General features: G+C 40.6%; 1 protein-coding gene across 1 annotated transcript; it reads right to left on the bottom strand.

The window, feature by feature from the left end:
• Nucleotides 1-486: 486 nt before the first annotated feature.
• On the bottom strand, nucleotides 487-14647 carry vdac1 (voltage-dependent anion channel 1). Its single transcript, XM_071925002.2, has 9 exons — nucleotides 14567-14647; nucleotides 11333-11402; nucleotides 7344-7393; nucleotides 6224-6376; nucleotides 5384-5436; nucleotides 4674-4901; nucleotides 3168-3318; nucleotides 2457-2514; nucleotides 487-1671 (listed from the first exon to the last, which is right to left on the bottom strand). Exons 2-9 carry the CDS (start codon nucleotides 11400-11402, stop codon nucleotides 1580-1582), a joined length of 855 nt encoding a protein of 284 aa, XP_071781103.2. The 5' UTR covers nucleotides 14567-14647; the 3' UTR covers nucleotides 487-1579.
• Nucleotides 14648-22806: the final 8159 nt, after the last annotated feature.

Raw genomic sequence — 22806 nt, 5'->3', positions numbered from 1 at the left:
AAAATCAGAGGCCTTCTTTTTACTCATCATGATCAGGTCAGGTCAAACAAATCAAGGAGAAAACATTAATTTTAAAACTGCTAGGATGGAGAGAAGTCCAGAGAGCTGAGGCATATTAATGAATGTGGATGTTATATTTGAATTTAAACAATCAAGTGCTTTCAAGGCCATCCATTCATTCTCAAAAACGTTTACAGGCCTTGTTTATTTATTTCAAATCCACAAGCTTTAAAGGATTTTTAAGATCAGTGGGTATTACAACTCAGACTCAAAATAGGCTAATACACAGTTAATTTGCTGCTTAAAAATACATTTAAAATCCTCTTTAGCTCTGACAAACCAGCTTGGCCCTTCAATTTGAGTCCAAATGTATTCACTCACTGTATCTTAAGTAATCATGAGCAAGTCCAGCAGTGGGTTGAAAATGTCGTCACAAGAGGCAGGTTATTGTCTGACAAATGACAAGAGAACAAATACAGTCAGAAACCGGTTCAAGATGTTCTTTATTTAACTCAGGGAGTAACAATACTGTCAAGTACACTAAGCTCGGTTCCCACAACAGATTCTGGAAGACTAGCGTTTCCTGTCAGGTGTATTTATTCTTTTTTTTTCTTCCTCCCTCCTCCAAAGTATTTCTTATTCGGAGGACTTGAACAGTGCGCATGACAGGTTTTCCTTCCCTTTGCTAGACCAGGAACAACCGACAGGCCCGTTTGCCTTCTTACGACTTAACAGGTGGGTTAAAGTATGCGAGACCGTCGATAAAATAATATTCTTTTTGCTATATGTAACAAAAGACATAATTCACACCAAATGCACAGAGACAAAAGACGAGTGAGACGAAAACACAGAATGTACACAACGGGGTGTAGTGCCTCTCTGAGCTACCGACAGCCGCTTACATCAAGGACAACTAACCCTTCCCATCGTATTATATCTCAAGACAGACACTTTCCCTAGAATAAAGTAAGAGAGCTCTCCAGTGTAGAAGAATAGTTAGGATAAGACAGTTGGCTGACCACTGAATGCTGTGATCGAGGAGTGGCAACAGCACCATCTGGTGGTGAAACTGCTCAACTGTATGCTTACTGTGTTGAGCTCATGTGTTTCTGGCTGATCTAGTTTTTGAGTTCTTTCCCCCCCCCTTTTGTACCTGCACTGGAAAGCAGAGAGAAACATAAATTAAAGCATTTTGCATGATTGTAGTGAAACGAAAATGAGTAACATGAATGAACTCGAGGCTACTTTTCCTTTTGTAAGCTACACATTTCAAAATCTAACTTTTTTTTTTTTTTGTTTAACTTCGGTCGTAGTTTTGTTCTGAAGTTGGCCCTGTGTTTTTCAAAATATATATATGTTCCCTTAAAGTGGTCCTTTAAAAGTGGCAGATCGTCAACTGAGCGATTTGACCTTTGTTACGCTGCCTTGCTTCAACTGTATCACATCTAAGGGAAACAGGAGGATGTGAGGGCTAGATATTCAATAAGGGAATTGGAGGTTTTTTTTGGTGGGGGGGCGGGGAATGTGAGTGTGTGTGTGTGTTGAGGTGGCGGGGGGGCGAGAGGTTCGCCTCCTCTTCCTACGCCTGGAACTCGAGGCCGAGACCAAGCTTGTGGCCGCCGGCGTTGATGTTCTTGCCGTCCAGGAGAGCAGAGAGCGTCAGCTTGATGCCTGCAGAGACACATGAAGACGAGGCATGAGGAGACGAAGAGTTTCATCCCAAAATGAGACACTGACCGTTTGAAAAAGTGATGTTTATATCAAACATGAAGCTAAAACAAGGTTCGCCTTTTCTTATTGTTTGAAATCTCAGTCTGGTTCGCTTTTGTGTATTTATTAGCCTTTTTCCTTTTTGGTTTTACATGTTACTACTTCTTCACTCTGATAAGGATGTGTGTATTATTGTGAAAACATTGTCTGTTATACGGCTTCTTGACCCATAACAAGTGTATTTGTAATGTTAGCTTCTAAGGATGGGGGTGTTTTTGTTTCGGAAATATTCAGAAAATATCAGGGAACCATTTTAGTTTTTCCAAAAGTAGATTCATCATCTTTTGGAATGAAATCCTTCAAAAGTACCAGTGCAGTAATTATATTTCTTTATATTCACTTTTATTAAACATCAAAGGCTGTTTCAACTCAGTAATAGTGACAATCATCAATAGCGCCATCAGAATAACCAGCATGCTGTGCGCTGTTTGCAAGGTGTGCAATTCCATGGTTTACAAAACTATATGATTTAAATGCAATTACCCAGACAAGGAATACGAGAGAAAAACGTAGAGTAGGGACTCTTCAAGTTTATCACATTTGAGAGACTCAGCTTTGCCCTAAGGACCCAGTCTGATAAAAACATACTAGTATCCTTGTCATGTGGGTCCACATTAAAAACATTAAAATCTTGTGGTCCATGTACGGCTTTGACTCCTTAGTTAAAGAAGGCAGACTGGACTCACCTGGCTTCAGAGTCTGAGTGTAGCCCAGGCCCACCAGGCTGGAGTTGTTCACCTTGGCCTGTGTGAGAACCAAAGAAGAAATTTACACAGAGAACAACACAGTTCACTAAAAGACAAATTATTAAGCAGTTGCTTGGTCTTTTATCCCCAACTGGGACACTATTAAGACAACATCAAAATCAGCGACAACATCAAAATCTATCTAAGACTAGAATGGTATGTTGGCCATGTCATTACTATTTAATACTCAAATTATATAACATTAGACACACAAACATACACCCACACCAACACTAACAGGCTCTGCTTCAAGTGGGATTTAAGGACTAATGTGACAGAGTGACTGAATTAGCGTGGCCTGGCCCCTTATGGAGAAGATAGACTCCTGCCATGGGTCATTTCAGTACAGAGGAGGCTTCCTTCCCTAGTGTGAAACTACTTTTCAAATGACATTTTTTTATTTGATTAAACAGCACAAAGTGAACTGTGACAGGAAAGAGGGTTAACAAAGGTTGAGAGCCAGATTTGAACGCCAAATATCACAAACTTAATGCATCAGAGTCCGCAGAGACACCCTGAATGTCGCCTGTAAAGTGACTTTTAGATCTACTACTACTACTACTACTACTACTACTACTACTACTACTACTACTACTACCACTACTACTACTACTACCACTACTGCTGCCACCCGAGTTGCACACTACTCACAGAGAAGGCTGCGTCGGCATCAATCTGGTACTTGGCGGCGATGCCAAAGCGGGTGTTGCTGTTTCCGGCGGTCCAGGCCAGGTTGACGGCCGTCTCCAGCTGGTCATTCACCTTCTGGTAGATGGAGCCACCAAACTCAGTGCCATCATTTCTAAGAAAAAAAAAAAGGAACCTAAGTACATGTTCAAATGTTATTACACTACCAATACTTTCTCTCTCTACAGGTGACATTTTTCCCCCTCAAGCAGCAAGTGAAAAAATGAAGGCGCTCACAGATGAAAGTTAGGAGCATGATGACATTAATTGCAAAATGGGAAGTTTGTTTTGCTAATGAAGAGGATACCTTACTCGGTATCTTGTGTATCGGTTCCTGCATGTTGTACAAACCTCGCCAGACGCTTAGTTGGCCACACTGTCACCAGAGTAAAGCCTACATTACCCGACCTCACATAACCACCTCAGCTGCAGACTGAAACAGACAGGCTTGGCCAGCGGCACAGCAGGAGACGACACTAACACTCTTTTTTTTCCCCTTTCTCTTTCTCTCTCTCTGCCAACCACTCTCTCTATCTCACTTGCATTATAGTAAATCCCATCACCTGGGTGTAAAAATAACTGCCAGGCTGCCATTCAGCACCTGGGAGCCCGGCTGGCAGCCAGACAGACAGACAGTCAGAAAAAACAAGGACAGGAGAAGAGATAGAGCTGGAAGGCTTCTGTCTGGTGAAGGTCAAGAGTCTGGACTCAGTTGTTTTCACTGTGGCTGGAACTCATGGCCTGTGATTTGGGTTCGAGTCCCACAGGACAGTCTATAATACTGACAATACACAAGTCCTTAAAGTGATGTTGAACTTTGGTAGTACCTTGTGTAGCTTCCTGGCCACGATAAAACCCCAAAATCAATGATTCTCTGTTATCGATCCGCTTCGCCATCATATCCACATGAACCTACTAATGCTTGTTTCTCAAATTGTTCTCATGTGTAAATATCTTCTGAAAGCACCAATAGCCATCCCCAAAATATCGTTGCATTATCGATTTCGAGGTATTGGGTCAGAAATATTATAACATTTGATTCTGTCAATATTGCTCAGCCCTACTTACTAATACATATTTTTTATCTCCATTTCACCATCCCGCCTTTTGAATTAAGCATCTGGGTAGTATTTCGGACTTGCATACACAACCTCCCTGCTACTTTAACTTGCTGCACCTGGACTTTTAGGGGCCTTAGGCAAAATTGGATTTGTTTCCCCTCACCACACCAAACCCACAGCACTGTAGTCAAACTACACCATGATCATCAACCCACTGATCATAACCTAAGTCTAAACACATTCAACTAAAGCTCAGGAGAAGCAATATTGGTTCAACTATCTGCTGAAAAGGCACTGCCTGCAGGAGAGTGGAAGGATACATGCAGGCATATTCTTTCTATATATAAAGTGTATCAATCAATTATCAATTATTTCCCCACTTCTGCTGCTTTGTGCTTTGTGTCCTTACACATTCGTGTGGAGCTGGAACTCGTCGGTCTTGTATCCCACAGCGAAGTTGCTCTGGGTGATCCTGTTCCTGCCGGCCTCGAAGGTCAACTGGTAGCCGGCCAGCCAGCCCTCGTAGCCCACCACCCCCGCGCCGTGGATGGCCGTGCCGTTGATGTCGTAGTCCACGTCGCAGCCGAGGTTAATGTGGTCGCACTTGTAGCCCGTCTTGATCTTGCCGCTCTTCTTGCTGACGGGGCGTTGGGGGAGAGGAAGACGAGTTGTTAATGTCGGGAAGAAACATCAGACTGCTGTGACTTGTGAGAAAAACATACCGCTTTAACCATTTCCTAACACAAAATGTCACATACCAGTTTATCAAATGCTTTTATGGGTGGGCCGCAGTGGGAATCAAAACCCAAATCCCTACAGTGCCAAACACTAACTATAACCAGACACCTTATTCTGGATATACAAAACTCTTTGTCCTGCATGAGCTTGAAATGATCTTGAAATTATCTGAAATAAGAACGGACATATTCCCACTGGGGCTGCCCATGCTAAAAATGTCTGCACTCATGGAACTATGAGGCACTTTGGATAAAAGCATCCTCCAAATGGCATATGAAAATATATGAAAAATAGATCATCAATCTTCATTCGGCTAATCTCTTGATTTCACACTGAACTGCCCTCCATTTGCTGCGCTGTGACACAGCAGTGTGTCCTCACCCAGTGTTTGGCGAGAAGGAGGAATCAAACGTCAGCTTCAGGCCCTTCGCCACCTGTGGAAAAAAGGAAGGAGACAGTTGAAATGAGTGTGGTGTGACAAACAGAAGACAACAATAAGAGCAAGAAAAAAATTCTGATCTATTTAAATCAATCAACTGAAGGATCATTTGTTCATCAGAAGATGCCAAGGTCCAATTTGAGACAAGGCACTGTAAATGGCATTATAACCACTTATAGAGTGGCTGTCCATACTAACTAGAGAGAGAGGAATAGACACAGCCAGCAAGGCACTAATGTAAAATTTCAGGACTTATCCATGACTTTCCATAAAGTCGGAGCGCTTCCACGGCCTAAAAATGTTCGTCTTTACCGATTTGTTAGTGCTGTTTTTGAGTACAGAAAAGTTTAACTGTTTCCTCTACAGTTGGGCTTGTTGTGTGTCCATACAATTTTGGAAAAGAACAGCTGAAACTGCCACCTAATGCAATGAATATGTGACACAAGTCAAAAAATACATTCTGGTATATTCCCGTGAAGTGGCCCATTTGTAAAATTCACTGATATTCCCCCGACTTCCTCAGAGTTTTTCCAAATTTTCCAATTCCCTGACTTTCCATGACTGCAAAACGCAAAATTCCATAATATTCTAGGAACTCCATGACCAGCGGGAATCCTGGTATGCAAAAGCACACAAAACGATCGACCCAAGTCATATCTTTGTTTTAATATAGATAATATAGAGTTTTTAAACATATTTGTCAATGTTTTTATCATTTACTGCATGTATAACCTTTTATTACTGCTGACAACACCCGCCCACTCACCCTCCCACCCACTGACCTGGTCCTCCAGGGTGATCTCGGTCCCCAGGGTGTTGTCAGTGTTCCACTTCTCTGTGAAGGTCAGGCCATGCTCCGCCCACTTGTACTTGGTCTCCAGGGAGCCGGCGACCTTGCTGGTCTCGGTGTTGGCAGAGCCGGTGCTGGTGAACTCCTGCAGACGGGACAGACAGGTGAGAGGGGCAAGAGAGTGAATAATCGTGTTAAATCATCTTATGTTCACGTCTAGTTGCAGTAAGCGGCTACACAGGTTTCTGAAAGGGAAGCCGTCCTGAAAACTTTCAACAAAACTGTATCTGCATTAAACACCTATTCCTATTAATTAATACAATTTGGTATAAGGTGTATTATTACCTTTGCAAGTTATGTTTCCACCCTTTTTGTTTGTTTTTCTGTCAGCAGGATATCTCAAAAACTTATAAACAGATTTCCATCAAGTCAAGGAACAATTTTGGTGGTGATCCGGATCTGGGATTTCTGCTATTAGATGATTATCTATTTTTAGCCATAACTATGGAACTAACAGAGATAAAGACTTGATTCAAAATCCTAAAGGTATGTTTGCAGGGTCAAGAAATCTATTTATCTGACGGAGAATTTAATGGAGAATTGTTCAGTGTTGGCAGAAGTTTGCGCTCATTGAGTGCCTTCTAGTTGTGAAAATTAACTATGAGTCCTCACTCCTTAGCTTCACCTCCCACAATCCTGTTTGCATATTGAGAAAGAACTAAATGTCGTTGCCACATAGAAACTGAGCTTCAACCCCAAAGCAAATGTGAGGGAAGGAGCATTTTAATGGTTTAAGTAAAGTATTTCAATGGTTACCACAAATGCAAACAGGAAAAGTTATGACAGCTTCAGCAGGAAGAGAAAACAGGAATCTATGTGCCAGGGGACTGTGGCTTTTTTTTTTTTTTTAACACTTGACACACTCTAAATACACACCAGCCAGGTAGCGCAGCCCAGGGTGTCCTGGCAACGTTTAGGAGATCAGATAACCAGCCACTTCATTATCAGTCAAACGGCACTCTGAAGTCAAGAGGCTCTTAGGCTAAGAGAGAAGACGACTGCAGTCTGGAGCGGCCGCTCTGATAATCTGATAATGACCGGCGACGACTTACCAGTCCATTCTCAGACTTCGTTTTCAAGTCCAGCTTGATGAGCCCAAAGCCTGAAACAGACAATATTTATGAAGAGATCAAAATCATGCCTGAATAGCAATAGAAATATAAAAACACAGGGGATAATATAATAGTAAAAGGCGAGGAGATATCAACTTCCTAATGCCTGCAGTTGTTTTAAAAAAAGATAAGGCTTTGTGCACAGCATATATTATAGTTCAAGAGGTGCTGGAGACTGCAAGGAGGTCATTAAAGCTGAAGCGAAAAACTCCACATATATATGTGATTGTGACTCAAGGGCCAGGACTATGGATTCAATACAAAAAAGGATTGTTATGCGAAACATGTAGCTCATGACGGTCTTCAATAAAGATCCTTTTTTGTATTGAATCCACAGTCCTGGACCTTGACTGTGCGGTCACAACCACATACACTATACAACTACCAACTACAACTGTACACTACCAGTCATCTTCTTTATTTCTTTATTTTTACTATTTTCCAAATTTTTGAATAACAGTAAAGACACCAAAACTATGAAATAACACAAATGGAATTATGCAGTGACCAAAAATCAAATCAAAACTATCTTATATTTTAGATTCTTTATAGTAGTCGCCCTTTGCCTTGATGGAAAGGCAAAGGCTTTGGAAAGAAATTCACACATAGGATCAACTTCACTATTTATATTTGTCTAAGAAACACATTTCAAGCATTTAAGCATAAGCCTTTAGATCAAAATGACTTTATGATAATCAAAAACATAGTACATTCAATCAGGTGTGTCCAGACCTTTGACTGGTAGTGTATATATGTACAGTCTTTCACTTTAGCCTGCAGTTGTTTTATTAGACATGTATAAGATAAGACTAAGCATGGAAGTGCTTTGCTGAAGAACCTTAATTCATGCCAACTTTCTTGGATGAAGCATCCTACCACAGCACAGAAATTAGGTAATTAGATATTTGTAAGTCTTCCAAAATGGCAACACTTCCCCTGTAAACACTGAAACTGGAACTGAAGGGAACATTAACAACTTTCTTTACACTCTACCTTGTTTTACAAGCACAGATATGACTTTAATACGGATATAATTAGGCCTAACCACTCACATTTTTCTATAAATACACATTGAAAGAGTCCCTTTAGAGATTTCCCTCATCCACTTCATAAACACATTAAATCAAGCCATTGATTAGTGTCTGTGAAATGTTGATTTATCAGTCTCTTAGGTCCATTTAAAGCCATTTATATGCCACTGACTCGATGTGTGTATTGATTTGACGTAGATTCTGTGAGAGCTTTACCGCTGTCAGTTATGACTAATAGCTAAATGGTTGATTACACAGATCCTGATTCCTGGCTCGAGCTTATAGAACCATTCCTGGCTCTACCCAGCATTTCATCCATCCATCCATTGATTCATCCATCCATACTTTATATGACCTGGGGATCTACACATCCAACTCCCTGGCCTAATGCTATTTCCTAGCTCTTCCCTGCCTTCCCCTCCAGTAAACCACCCACTGATTTACCCATCTCCGGCCAGAGTTTTCCTCAGCTTCCCAACATCTCTCCACCTCTCCATCCACCGATCTATCCATCCATCCACTCATTCATCAAGCTACACATCCCTCCTTCCTTTCTGCACCAATCAAAGAATGATGAATGGAGATTTAACAACTGATGGGTGGAATTTCACTGACCTCAACATTCATGAATTTCACATTTACTCTGTATTTACTGCATTTTAAAGATGTATTCTGTTAGCAGTGTCCTGATTGTGCTCGGTTCTGCATGTTGTCTTGCTTGCAGCGTTTCAGTGATTAAGGAACTTCCCATTCTTTTGGATCAATAAAGTAGTTAGTACTGCTAAATGCTGCTGTACAGTTAGAGCTACGCAATTAATCATATATCGCAGTTTTAGTTACCAAGATTAAAGCTGCTCTAGGCAAGATGTTTATGCAAAAATACCCCCGTCTTATCGGCCTAAATCACAAAGTGGAGCTGCAACAGATAAGATTTTCGTCTCTCATCCCTTTGGTATTTTTTGGTATGAAACATCACAGACCGGCCGGATTGGTAAATATGAGCGTGCTGTGTGCAGTTTCATGATGTCACCTTACATGATTTGTGGGTATTGAAGTCCTTAAATTTCAGACAATTACCTCTTGTTGCCTTTTTGGGGCGACCAACGTGCAAAGTTGCTTAGTGCAGCTTTAAAAATTGTCTTCTTTTTTCCTCCTAGACCCATATATCCACCCACAGACGCTATCTATGCAACAACCTCCCTCAGGGAAGAGCTGTGCGATTTTGCAACACTAGAATGACAAAACTCATTTTAAATTGTACTTTTTGTTTTTCCTTATTAGCTTGCATTTTCCCTTATTTCTTTATTCCTTCCCCCGCCACACACACAAACACACACACCCCTGACAAAGACCAGTTTTGGTTGAAAAACTGCTGCACTAAAGCAGCATCAACCCACAGTGCTGTTTTCTTGATCTTTTTTTTTTTTACCTTTTTCCTCATCAGTTGTCTGATTCCCATGGCAGAAAGAACAGCTCCACCTTGGCCTGAGGCTCTACAGGGAAAACTAACCTTCATCACTGTGATGACTTGGCTTTGGTGTCAAGTAGCATTCCTCAACAAGGTATGGCATTCAAATATGGCTGCAGAATTAATCCTGCATATTCGCATACTGCGATTTTAGTTTCCACAGTTAATCAGTGTACAATATTGTAGGATTTGATCCATATGGGTTTCTGAAGGCTGATACCAATATTTTTACACTACAGTCGCCAATAACCAATGTTTTGTGCCAAATAATATCTCTATATTTGACCATTTTCATGGCAAAATTACAATGATTCAGTGTTTCTCCCAGAATTCCATTCCTGGAAGAGTGGAAAAGCCTCTGAAACAGCATTAAGACCATCATGGGACACCAAGACTCCAGTAAAACCTAAACTAATGAATTTGTTTTAGGTAGGTGAGCAGCTCTTTAAGTTAGAGTGACCCAGCACACCTATTCAATGGTAGGGAAACGTTAGGATACATTACAGCTTTAAAAAAAGAAATGATTATTATTATTATTATTATTATTATTATTATTATAATATACACTGAATAAAATGTGCAAGAAAAGAAAATCATCAGCGGTATTTGAATGGTTTCAAACAGCCCCGGCTCATTCTGTTCTCCCACATTCCTGTTGAACAGTCACTGCCACTCTTACGGTGATTCAGCCTTAACGGTACATGAGTCATGGTCTCCTGCTACGACCAGGAATCCCCAAGACTTTCACTGGACCTCATTCAGTAACCCTTAGAGCACAGCTGTGTGTATTCACACAACACACCCCAAGGACATCCACTCCCAAATGCGGGCCCTGTCCTCGGCCTCAACATGTGTTCATCGGATCCGCAGCTAGTGGAAGGCTAAACACAGCAATTGGTTTGAATCCTTTGCTTTCATTTGGCACCATTTGCATCCGTTCACCATCTGAGTAAGCATTTAGTTTAATGTAACTGTCAACACAAAGTGACTGCATCCTGACCAGTGGGTGCAGCAGATAGGCTTTAAAGACAGCCTTCAAATGCAGATTTAGCACACAAAGTCAGTGATTTCATGAAATATAGCCTAGTACTACAGACTTTACAACATGGCAAAGTCTTTATTAAAAGGTGTGTTAGCTTGTAAAACTTTCAGAGTTTTGAGAGAAGTGAAAGGCTGATGGAAAAATTCACGGGAAATGTGGTCTTCATTTTGAGAAGCACTAGCACTAACGATACCACACACATGAGATAGAAGCTACCAATCGTCTTGAATCGTCAACCAATGGTCTCATTTGTTCATGGTAATTTCACCAAGCTATTTGACATATTGATATATTGATGTTTAAAATGCTATACGCAGCACCTTCAAGAATCCTCTATACAGTAAATGTTGAGGAAATGGGTGAATATGGTTGCCTGCTCAGCGCTCACCGTATCCCTTGGTGAAAACATCCCTGGCAGACTTTCCAAGGTCAACGTAGGTAGGAGGTACAGCCATCATCTGCAAATTTAAGAGGAGAGAGGATGGTCAGGGAGGTGATTAGGAACACAAAAAAATGTAGGAAGGAATGCAGGAATGCAGCAATCTGCCATTGGGAATGACTGACGGAAAGTAATGCGTCCAAAAGAACCTAAAAAAAAAAAAATCACATCTCTGGTACTGTGTGTCGGAGCTTTGGGACAGCCGGAGCCCACAGTGACACAGCAGAGGAAAAGGCATAGTGACCAGACTGTAGCGTGGGAACAGGCTGACGGATCAGATGTGATGGGCTTGGGGGAGAGAGCGGTGCTGCTGCAGGAGGGAGGTGGGAGCTGGAGGGAGCTGGAGGTCACTGATGGATGGGGAAGGTAGGACTCTGAAGAAAGCATACATGTGCTGCAAGTAAGCACACACACACACACACACACACACACAGAGAGAGAGAACCGCAGTGACGCTCACACCCACGCACACATTGGCTCACACCAGCACTCCTGACTAAGTACATGGTCCAGCCCATGTGCATCCCTCACAGTTTGCATTAGCTGTTAATTTCCAGTCTTTGGAGTTTAAACTAAGGAACTTATGGAACTGAAATGCTTCTCTAACATATTGTCCATGCCCAGCAGAGGAAAACATAGGTTGTCGTGTATCGCTAGATTTGGTTCTTGTACCTGTAAAAGAGTGGTCTGAAAGTGATCATTGGATGGTAATCGGTGTCAGCTGTCAGAAAGCTACTGGCACCAGGGCAAATTAATGAGTGAACACAAGCACGTTGTTCTGTCCCTCATTTCCATTTTTAAATATACTTTTAATTTTACTCCGGCTGGTTCATATTTTAAGAAAAAGCAAATGTTTTTAATATCACAATTATTTTCACTAATCATTGTGCATGACAAACTATCCTTTTACTATATTTTCTTACTGACCCGATGCTTCATACTGGGAGAAGAGGAGTTTAGAGCGGACTGTCGGGGCTTCAGACTGAAGCGCACACAGACCCGGCGTCTCTAACCCTCGGGATCTGGCTGCATTCATTCATGCATGCGTGCACATCTGCGGCTTTCCGTGTTCCCATATCAGTCTGTTGTGCAAGTCAGGTCTATTTCATTTTTCAGAATAGGTTTTACGTATCATTTCAAATCGTTTTCGATAGTACAAAACGTTATCAGTGTCATGTGTTTGCACAGGCCTATTGATAACATACATGCGCATATTGATCATAGATACAGCTGGAATTCCAACTATTTACCAAGTGAAAGGCAACCTTCGACCCTGGTATTTCTCAAACTCTCAGGACTTGAACTGGTCCTGGTCCCTTGCGTGTCCCTTGGGTCATCCTATAATGTAATATTCTCTTCTGCAAAGTTAAATTAAATATGTGTTTTGTCTCCAAGACAGAATGATTAAGCAGGGTTTCCCTATATAAAAGCAAGGCAGAACCAGTTAGTATCTGTACAAAAAAGGCCTCCACATGTAATAACATTGTAAGCTCTAATGGATATCCTGCAAAAAATGACCTGAACTAATTGGGCGGATTGGGAATAAGCTTGGTTAGAACGGCTAGCTGAGGCTTGCCCTATAATACTGATGCACTAGTTCAATACTTCCATGAGTCACAACCCAATTCTCTGAAATAACACAAAAAACTCTTTCCTGAAATGCATTCTTGGTTCAACATTCATCTGTGTCCAATTCCCCGTCTTCAAGGCTGTTGAGTCAGGATTTATAGACGGCCCAACCTTCTTTCAACAACTCCACCCTCCTACTCCAACTTTTACAGACTAACACACCTAATGTATGAACCCCAGTGTGCATTTTAGGCCTAAATTGACTAAACCTAGCTTGGGCCCCAGTTGTTTCACCACACTCTGAAGCTGTTGTTCCCTATAAGCTTTCTTCTGATTGAACATTATGAATTGGCCTATAGGTTGGAAGCGTGTTGGAGCTGATACAGCCTCCAGAGACCAGCAAGGCAAACCAAACAGTCATAAAGAAGCACTTGGACAGGAAGTGGAGTCACGTCAGGAATTTACAGTGCGTGTACACACACACACACACACACACACAAATAGCTTGTCCACTAAGCCATTCACCCTATGCTCCATCCTTTCAGCCTTGCACACACACACCAAGAGTCTGCCAATAACCCCCATCCCCCGAGAAGGACGTGAAGTTTTATGGCTTCAGCACATGGCTACAGGCAGAAATATGGAGGGGCCTTGAAGGATGTAGGGCAGCGGTGTCCAGTCATGTGCCATGGAGGCCCAAGAGTCTGCAGGTTTTCCTTCCAACCAATCACTACACCAAGTGAATTCACTCAATAGTTGCTGTTTTGGTTGGAAGGAAAACCTGCAGACTCTCGGTCCTCCATGGCTCATGATGTAGGGCCACACAACCTGCAAAGTCCTGTCATTGAGGAGTCAAGGTCCTTGGGTTTTAAAGTCACTGCTGGTTGAAAAGAGGGCTTCATCCTCTTGCCAATTCACTTTACAAAAGAAAAGGGGCACAAAGCATGCTTAGGAGAAGTGATCACTCATTTACTAGCCACTTCTTGGACATTGTGTAATCATCAATTTCCCCCTTGACTTTGTAGCTAACAAGTTAGGTTTGGGATCTATCATTAACCTTCAACACCACCTTAGTTGCACAGATGCAAGCAAATTCAACTGCAATATAGAGCTGTAACGGATTGTAAAAATCATCAAGGCTTTCTCCAGTGTGACTGCAGCAGACCCAAACAAAGAGGAGATGAAGACAAGTCAAGGTAGCATCTCTGTGCCACCGACGTTAGCCTAGCCTGCTAACAGATTAAACATTAGCTAGCTACCAAGCTGTCTGAAGTGAGTATGGCAGGCTGACAGGTAGGCTGTCAGATGCCAAGACTGTAAAGCTGTAAGCTAGCTAATCTCTTTTATTTCTAGCTACCTGAATAATTGCTGACCACTCCACTGCACTGCACTGTCAAATGACCGCCCTCCCGCAAAGCATTAGCCGCCGAGCTAACGTTAGCTAGCTGCAGGCCTAGTTGGAGCATCTCTCCTCCCCGCCGAGCTGCATCCCGCTCCGGATAAAAGCGCCGGATCCGCCTGCCAGCTCCGTGCTGTGAAGGTCAGAGTCCGGCGGAGGATGGCAGCGGTACAGCCGTGCGCTGAAAACGGCAACGGTATTGCATTTCGACATACCTCTGTCAGTGGTTTCCAATCCTGCCCGAGAAGGAGCTTGTCAACTGCACAAAGGGAGGAGAGAGAGAGGGAGAGAGGAGGTGGCGTGGCCGGCGTCACGTACGTTACAAGTCACGCAACCGTTTGGATAAGAGGCAGCAGCCGTGAGCCACGCCCCCCGTGTCACCAAAGATGCTGAACTTAAATATCATATCAAGATAGTTCACATCAAGGACGCGACAGGCGTTGTGCCAAAATTGTGTTTCCCTTGCGGTGTCGATTTCACGCGAGGGAATACATTTACACAATCACAAAAGGAGCCGGCACGCGAGCCAGTTAGGGCACCAGGTCTCAAAGAAACACCATCACTCTTATTATGGTGTTTTTGAATTATGTTTTTGAGCCAATATGCACCCAAAATAATCACAGGTGCTTCAGTCAACACAACAAAACGTTTTTATTCACAATTTACTATTTTTAAAGACATGTCTAGGTCTCACAACACTATCAGTGCCTTACTAAGACTTTAATCATCATGCGGTTTGACTAAATTTAATAAGCTTCCCATAGAAAAAAATATATTGAGATGCCTAGAGGGATTCAAACGAAGTGCGAAGTAGTCCGAAACTAAGCCTCTCGTTTCGATTTGATAATCTCTGGTATCGCCGCCGTATAATCTTAACGCATGCGCAGTTCACTCTGGGCAGCACGCAACTCCCGCAGCATCACTGCTAAAAAAAAATAATTAAAAACCTCCCCCGAGTCCCGTTACCAGCTGACTGTGGATCAGCTTTCCGCACCTTCACCGCAAATCCCAACCCATTACGCACGTATCAGACAAACCGTCCCGGGACAGAAACATTTAATCTCATCTCATCTCAGGAAGTCTAGTGTCGCATGTGGGCGGCAGGAGGACAGGATGAGCGGGTGACCTCTGTGGTTTGTGATATGAGCTGCGGCTCTGGTAAATCCCCGCTGATGATGACACTTTGTCAGATGAGAGGGAACCACCTGCTGTGACTGATCCAGGGCTTTTTGTCTCTAAAGGGCAAATATAGTTTACATGTTTACCTGCATAGACTTATTCATTCCAAAAGGCAATGGCAGCCAGGGTTTGGAGTCATTCATCAACTGAATTGAGAATGCATGGTGGATTCCAATTCAGTTCTGGAGTTGGAACTGGAATGTCACCCAGCTGTAAGGAAATAGAATGTGAATTGAATTGGAATGACAGGAAACAGAATTGAATTCCATTCAATTCCATGAAATTCCATGAAATTCCACTTCTAAGAGAGTTTGTCTTGACATGCTAAACATTATACATCAAACATTATGAATCAAATAAAAGACAGTTAAACAAATCAAATGCATTCAATCATAAGGTATGTATACACAGAAAAATAAAGGTGTGAACTGGAACCGAAAACGGTTCTTCGGAGTGATGCCATAACCATTTCTGATTCCACAAAGAAGCTTTCAGATCAAGGTTCTTTAAAGAACCACTTCTGCACTCCTTTACTTAAACACCTGCATTTTGTTTTTGTTTGTCTGCCCTTGTTTAGCCTCATTTGCAATTGTACAATATGTACTATGGAGGGGCTTGGTTATTTTCCACATTTATGCCATCACCCACCATCCACTAACTAAGAATTGAGAAGGTTCTTGAAAAGTTCTTTGTGGAACCAGAAATGGTTCTTCTATGACATCACTCCGAAGAACCATTTTCACAGTTCGCACCTTTATTTTTCTGTGTGTATACGATTACATGTTCTGCATCAAATACCACCTGAAAGGTCCCTTTAACATTTTATGATATACAGTATTGATAATATATAGCCTAACATAGCCTACATGTAATCTCAGATATGTGGGAAGAAAAGACAAAAAAAACAATGGAATTTCACAGAATTTCAGTGAATTCAACTAAACTTCCTGAAATTCCAATTCAATTCCAATTCTGCTTCCTGTAGGTTTTTTCAAATTCCAATTCCAATTCCTCAGTTGACTTCATTCATTCATGAACTGTCCCCGACTCTGATGGCAGCTCTTCACTCATTCTCAGGATATTTGATATTCCCATTGCACTGTAACCCTACTCTGCATAATAAGCCTTAATAACAAATCTGGAGACTTGCAATGCGAATATGAGATATTTGAGATCTGAGTCTCAAATGAGGCAGGAGGGTCCAAGTGCAGGACGTTAAGGGCTTTTAAATCCAGTCTAATGGGCGCTCCTGCCTCTTATAGACTCAATCCATACTCATATCCCTTATAGTATAAACAAACTTTACCAGAATATCTCTAGCTCATACAATCTAAACCTATGTGTAATGTATAATACTGCTAAGATTACTTCTGTATGGCATCATGAATGGCATCACTACAAGATGAAACAGAAATTATGATTTATTTTACATTTTATTTTATTTTACTTATATATTGTGCACATGTTAAAACTAAATGCATGACAAAATGAAAGAGAAAGGAAATATAAGTGTGCAGGTGAGGTGAGAAACCCAGTGAGGGCTTATAGAGACCTTAACAAAACAACAACAACAACAACAACAACATTATACAGTTTACTAAGACAAAAAAAAGATGATGAACATACTTTCTCATGTTTTTCATAATCTGAATCATAACATCTTCGATTGTCAATAAAAGGTGAGCAATCTCTGAACTATGAAACTTCACCTATGATCACATTTGCATGAAAATACCGTTGCACATAATTCGTCAGTCTGATCCTACCTACTAGAATGAATTTGCATCAGATTTAAAAGGTGGGTGAGCAACTTTTTCATATAGCAACATGGAGGGTGAACCAAACCTCTCTTCTGTTTTACCTTCCTGGCTGTGAGCGCAGAGCCGGGGTGTGAAATGTTTTCTTTAATTGTATGTGCAGGTTTTCACAGAAACACAGCGGTGTGGTTGAGCAGAAGGAACGCTGCCAAACCCCCAAAGGGCTTCCTCTGCACTGCTGCAGCTGGCAGCAGACATCGCTCAGAATGAGCCTGTTCATACTGTACCTGCTCCACCCAGCAGTGTTTTAACTTTTAATAGTTTCATTTCATTCCTATGTGGCTCATTAACAGATAAATAGCCACCACCGATGACTTGTCTGCCAGATATTTCATTCTTTCAGATTCTTTTTTAACAGTTTTATTTCCTTTCACTTGTCTTGTTAATAGAGACCACAGATGTCTTGTCTTTTACATATCAGCACACTTCTATGGTCATCACAGCAGTAGCAAGATGGTCGAAATAATGAAAACACAAAAATGTTGACAAAGGTTAAAGATAACTACTAAGATTAAACTTCCCCAGGGAAATTGGGTATTGTATGATAAACATACTTTCTCATGTTTTTCCTAATCTGAATCTGAACGTCTTATTTCATTCTTTCAGATTTTTGAACAGCTTTATTTATTTTCACGTGTCTCATTAATACATTACAGACCACAGATGTCTTGTTTTATACAAATCAGCACACTTCTATGGTCATCACAGCAGTGGCAAGACGGCTGAAATAATGAAAACACAAAGTGTTGACAGAGGAAAGTCACTCTGTCTGGTCTGAAAGAGGCTGAAATCCCATGATGTAAGTGACAGTAAAAGACCAACAGATTAGGAAATTACAAGCAGCCACCAGCCAATTACTGCAAAAATGTGTCTGTAACTGATTTGTTGAACTGTTCTATGAGACTTTGGCAAGTAAACGTCAAGCCCAGGATCATTTCTACCTGCTTGGCTGGGGGAATCGTGATGGAAAAATGTTGAAATGGATGAAAAAGTCTCCTGCTCTGCCTGCATTAACACAATAAGAAGGCATGAATCTGATAGAGCGACTGGATTGATCACAGGAGCGGCTCTGATCAGTTTTAGCCAGTAGATGTCAGTGTTGGTAATGATCTGTAAATCCTCGATCTTGTCTGTATCTTGTCATCAAGTCCTGCCGGGGGTTTTCTTCATAGAGATGAATGTGTTATGAGTCAGGTTATGAGTCAGAAATATTGTGAATACATTATAATAAAAATATATTCACAATATTTCTGTAAAAAAAAATAAAAAAAATAACTGTATTTAACATATTTTGGGTTGTTTTGATAAATTAATAGCCACCAACACAAGACAACAATCTGTTTTCCTTTTTTTTATTTGTAAAATTTACTTTATCATACATTTATCAACACTCAATCATGTAGTATTCATATCATAAGAACAACAACACTTTAACAAAACCATAATATAGTTTAGGTTTTCCCTTCCATGGAATTTTTGCTGGTACAACTGTCATCATTACCTAAAATCTACTGTAAGCATTTTGTGCAGTGTTAATGTTCGTTTTTCAAAGTGTTTTTTCACATAGAAAAGACATGATGAACACAAGCACGCTTTAGCATGAGGGCTTCCAATATTTTGACTCAAGTATTGTATTTTAGTACAGTTTTCACATATTTGTACTTTACTTGAGTGTTTCCAATTGAGGGAATTTAATGATTATTTTAATACTCTACTACATTTCAAGACAAATATGCTGCTCCAAAATATTTACAAAACAGCCTGCATTTATGGAAAATGATTAACATACAAAACATGCATTCAGTTTTAAAAGATTAACCTAACGGGTAAAAGTCAAAGCCAAACACATTTTAGCATTTGCCAGAAGGATTTTATATTGAACATGTATTTTTTTTAGTGCATTTAATATTAAATACCTGACTGCTTAACTAAAGGATTAGTGTATTTCTTCCATCACTGCTAACCATTGACCTTAAATAACTTTTAAACTGCGACAAGCTGCAGTAGAAAGATTCCTCTGCTTTATAAAAGCTTCAAGAGTATTATTATTATTTTTTTTTTTTATCAATGTATGCTAGCTGGTTTTTCTACAGATTTTCTAGGCTTAGTTGACTGTAATTTTTGACACATTTTCATGCAGTGTTATTAGAGAATATGTTTTGATGAATTTGATGTTTTCAAGATTGAAGTCATCTATGGTGGGAAACGGTAATTAATAACATTAATTACAGTCACAAATGCAAACAGCATGACTCACAAATTAAATAAAATGAGCTGTCACATGGCTGATGAGAACAGATACTTCATTCTTTGCTCATCCACCAGCATCCACAGCTTGTTGCCATTAAACAAACACATTTAACTTATTTCCTGATGTGTATTTGGAAGTTTCCATCTTTGTTTTATGTCCTTGCATCATCGTATCTCGAGTAACATTTAATCAACAACTAGTAACATCTTTGTCGCCTGTCGGTCGCCTTCAGAAGCAGCCAAAATTCATTTTTAGATTCTCCTCAAGTCATATCTGGATGCTCTCCTTTCATCCCCCAAGCTTCAAAGCCAACGCTACGCTCACTTCAAACAGCCGTCACCAAGTGCCAATCACATCCCCCTCCAGAAGACAACAAACACTACAGAAAATGTTAATCAACCCGGGCCAAGCATCAACAAAGTAAATAAAAGAAATTGTAAACAGATGCCATAATTTACAACATATGGATAAATAAGGCAGTATGTCATCTTTCTTTCTCTTTTTCTTTTTTCTTTTCAATTCAGTGGTTCAAACCGGGTCCAAACCCCCCTCTTCCTCCTCCTCCCTCCCTCCATCCCATCCCATCCATCCATCCATCCCAAACCCCTTCTTATGAGTCAATGACTTCACTGCATGCTGCCGCTTTTTCCAGCTCGGAGTGGAAGTCCGTAACCCTCGGTCTGGTTAATACGGGGATATAAATCATATTGCTCATGTTGCCTTATTCAAACAGCCCGAGACCAAAGACCTTTTTACCTTCATCTCTGTAGGATCAGCTGCAACATTCAGCATTGCTAAAAGGGTTTTTTTTTTTTTTTTTTCGTGTAAAAGATGTGTAATGGCTCTGAATTTTCCACTCCCTCAAATCTGGATGGGCTTCTTGCAGTCAAATGGGATGGTGAAAGAGACGACAGATCCAGAAGGATAAATGAAATCATTCAATCATTTTTGCCACAGTCCCAAAGTATCAATATGAAAATCACTGGTGCGAAGCAATTTGGTTTGAGTGTCGTGAACTGAGGTCTTTCATAGCGAGCCACATGAAATATTTATGTAGGTCAGGAGTCATAAAACAGTGCAGCAAAATCTCTAACAATACATCACCGAGTTAAGAATCATAAGAGAGCCTTGAATACGAATGGGGGGCAGTGAGTAATGTCTTATCATTGGTAATTCATTAATAAATATGAACCATTGAGTGAATAAACAAGCATTTTCTTTTTTCTTTTGCTACCAAATGATTCAAGAATGGGAATAAGTCCTGCAACTCTTCATCATGAGCATGTCATCTGCTTGTTGCTGTATTTATATTTTAATTTATCAATCAATCAGTCAGCAGTAACTGACTTATAATGTGCTGATTCCTGTTTATTCAGTGTAAACAACCAACCGCTGTTGTCCACTAACTGGCTGGCTGCTAACAAGCCCAGTGATGTCATGTCTAGAAACAGGAACAATGTGAATGTGTTTCACCAGACGATGAAAACCTATTGGCACTAAATATTTCTTCCTCCTCATCTAGTCCTGAACAGTATCAGCGTCGCACTGTTGTCACGTCAAAACCTCAAAACTCATATTTGCCTCTGTTGAATTGTTTTACTTCAATTAAAAAAAATCGACCCGATCCTGTATTTACTAAGTCAGTTTCATCACTCTAATTCCCCTCACATGCAGTGAAAACCAATCAAAACGTAGGCTATAATTACAATATATATATATATAATATAATTATAATATATAAGGGAAAATCAGTTGCTCAACTCTTGAAAAGTTCACTTCAAGGTGGAGATGGAAACAAAAGCTTTTTCATCCCTGGGTTTCAATGAACAGTGAAAATGAAAAAGGCGCTTTAAAATTCATGTTTTTTTTTCCCCTCCTTCCCCCCCGTTTTTTTTTTGTTTTGTTCAGCATCACCGTAGAAGTTGTTGACATTATAGGAAAAGTGAGAGATGCGTCCTTCCTGTCTGAACTTTGGTAAATAGATTGGAGGCATGAGAAAATGTCAAGGCTTAACTGTGGTCAGAGAGCTGCTGTGGAGCAGTGACTCATTCTCACTGTGCCTGCCTGTGTGTGTGTGTGTGTGTGTGTGAGAGAGAGAGACAGAGAGAGAGACAGAGAGAGAGAGAGAGAGAGAGAGAGAGGCAGTGTTTGTGTGTGGTGTGTTGTACGTAGCAGAGGCACTGATCTTTATCTCTCATTCATGGCGTCCAAGGAAATGTAGCGTAAGCTGGTTAACAGTCATTTTCTCAGTATCTGCTGTGGAGAGATGTGAGCTGATAATGGGTCGTTCAGCCACCTGCTGCCTTGTTCTGTGGAAACTGAGGTGATGCTGCTGCTGCGTTGCCCAACAGCTCTCGTGTTGCTCACATGCCTCACACTTCATTGATTGATGATTGTTTCTTCAGATGTTTCATGGTTGCAAACGGAGGGTTTAGAGCAGCAGTATTGCCCAACAGCCAGGGAAAACCACTTCTAGCTCAGTTTATCCACTGTTTTATTTGTGAAATGAGGTTTACACACTTTTGTCAAGTTGATATAAATGTTTACAATATCAGTTCAAAGTATATATATTGTGAGTAGCATCAGGCTGATGTAAGCTGCGTAAAAATCAAAGTCTTTTACAAAACACAAATGAGCAATATTCTCATTTTTTAAAAACATATATCAACTTCCTCTTTTACACTGCAAAAAATGACAAGTTGTCAAGTGATTTTAACTTGTTTCCAGACCTATCAACCTTATTATTATGAGTCAAATCATCTCACTGCACTGGCAGATAATCTTGCTGGTTTCAATAAATTTCACTTGATGCATGCCAATATGACTTCTTTCAAGAAATCATCTTAAAACAATGAAGAAAATCTCGAAACAAGAAACTTTCTCCAAGACAATTTAAATTAAATGTCCTGAAACAAGTTACATTCTCCTGAGAAAAAAAAAAGTCAAATTTGTTGAAACCAGTCAAATTATCTGCCAGTGCAGTAAGATGATTTCACAAAAAAAAAAGAACAAAAATACGCTTGATAAGTCATGGATACAAGATAAAATAACTTAACAAGTCTCAGTTTTGTGTTTACAAGGTCTGCATGCATAAATTAGAGATGGAACTTTATAATTCTAAAGGTGATGTGATAGACGGGCAATATTTTGAAGCAATTCAACTGTGCAATATTAATAATTAACAGACCTGATATACAGTATATTGTTT

Source organism: Centroberyx gerrardi, chromosome 11 (assembly GCF_048128805.1).
Source record: "Centroberyx gerrardi isolate f3 chromosome 11, fCenGer3.hap1.cur.20231027, whole genome shotgun sequence".
NCBI classification, from domain to species: domain Eukaryota; kingdom Metazoa; phylum Chordata; class Actinopteri; order Beryciformes; family Berycidae; genus Centroberyx; species Centroberyx gerrardi.
This window is presented reverse-complemented; position numbering and strand designations above follow the sequence as displayed.

What these genes read in the sequence shown, in the direction of transcription:
- vdac1 (XM_071925002.2), bottom strand. Translation starts at nt 11,402, where the DNA reads ATGATGGCTGTACCTCCTACCTACGTTGACCTTGGAAAGTCTGCCAGG. An exon ending in TTCCAGCTCCACACGAATGT is followed by an intron (nt 3,319 to 4,673) that starts GTAAGGACACAA and finishes TTTTTTTCTTAG; the next exon opens with AAATGATGGCACTGAGTTTG. An exon ending in ATGCCGACGCAGCCTTCTCT is followed by an intron (nt 2,515 to 3,167) that starts GTGAGTAGTGTG and finishes GTTCTCACACAG; the next exon opens with GCCAAGGTGAACAACTCCAG.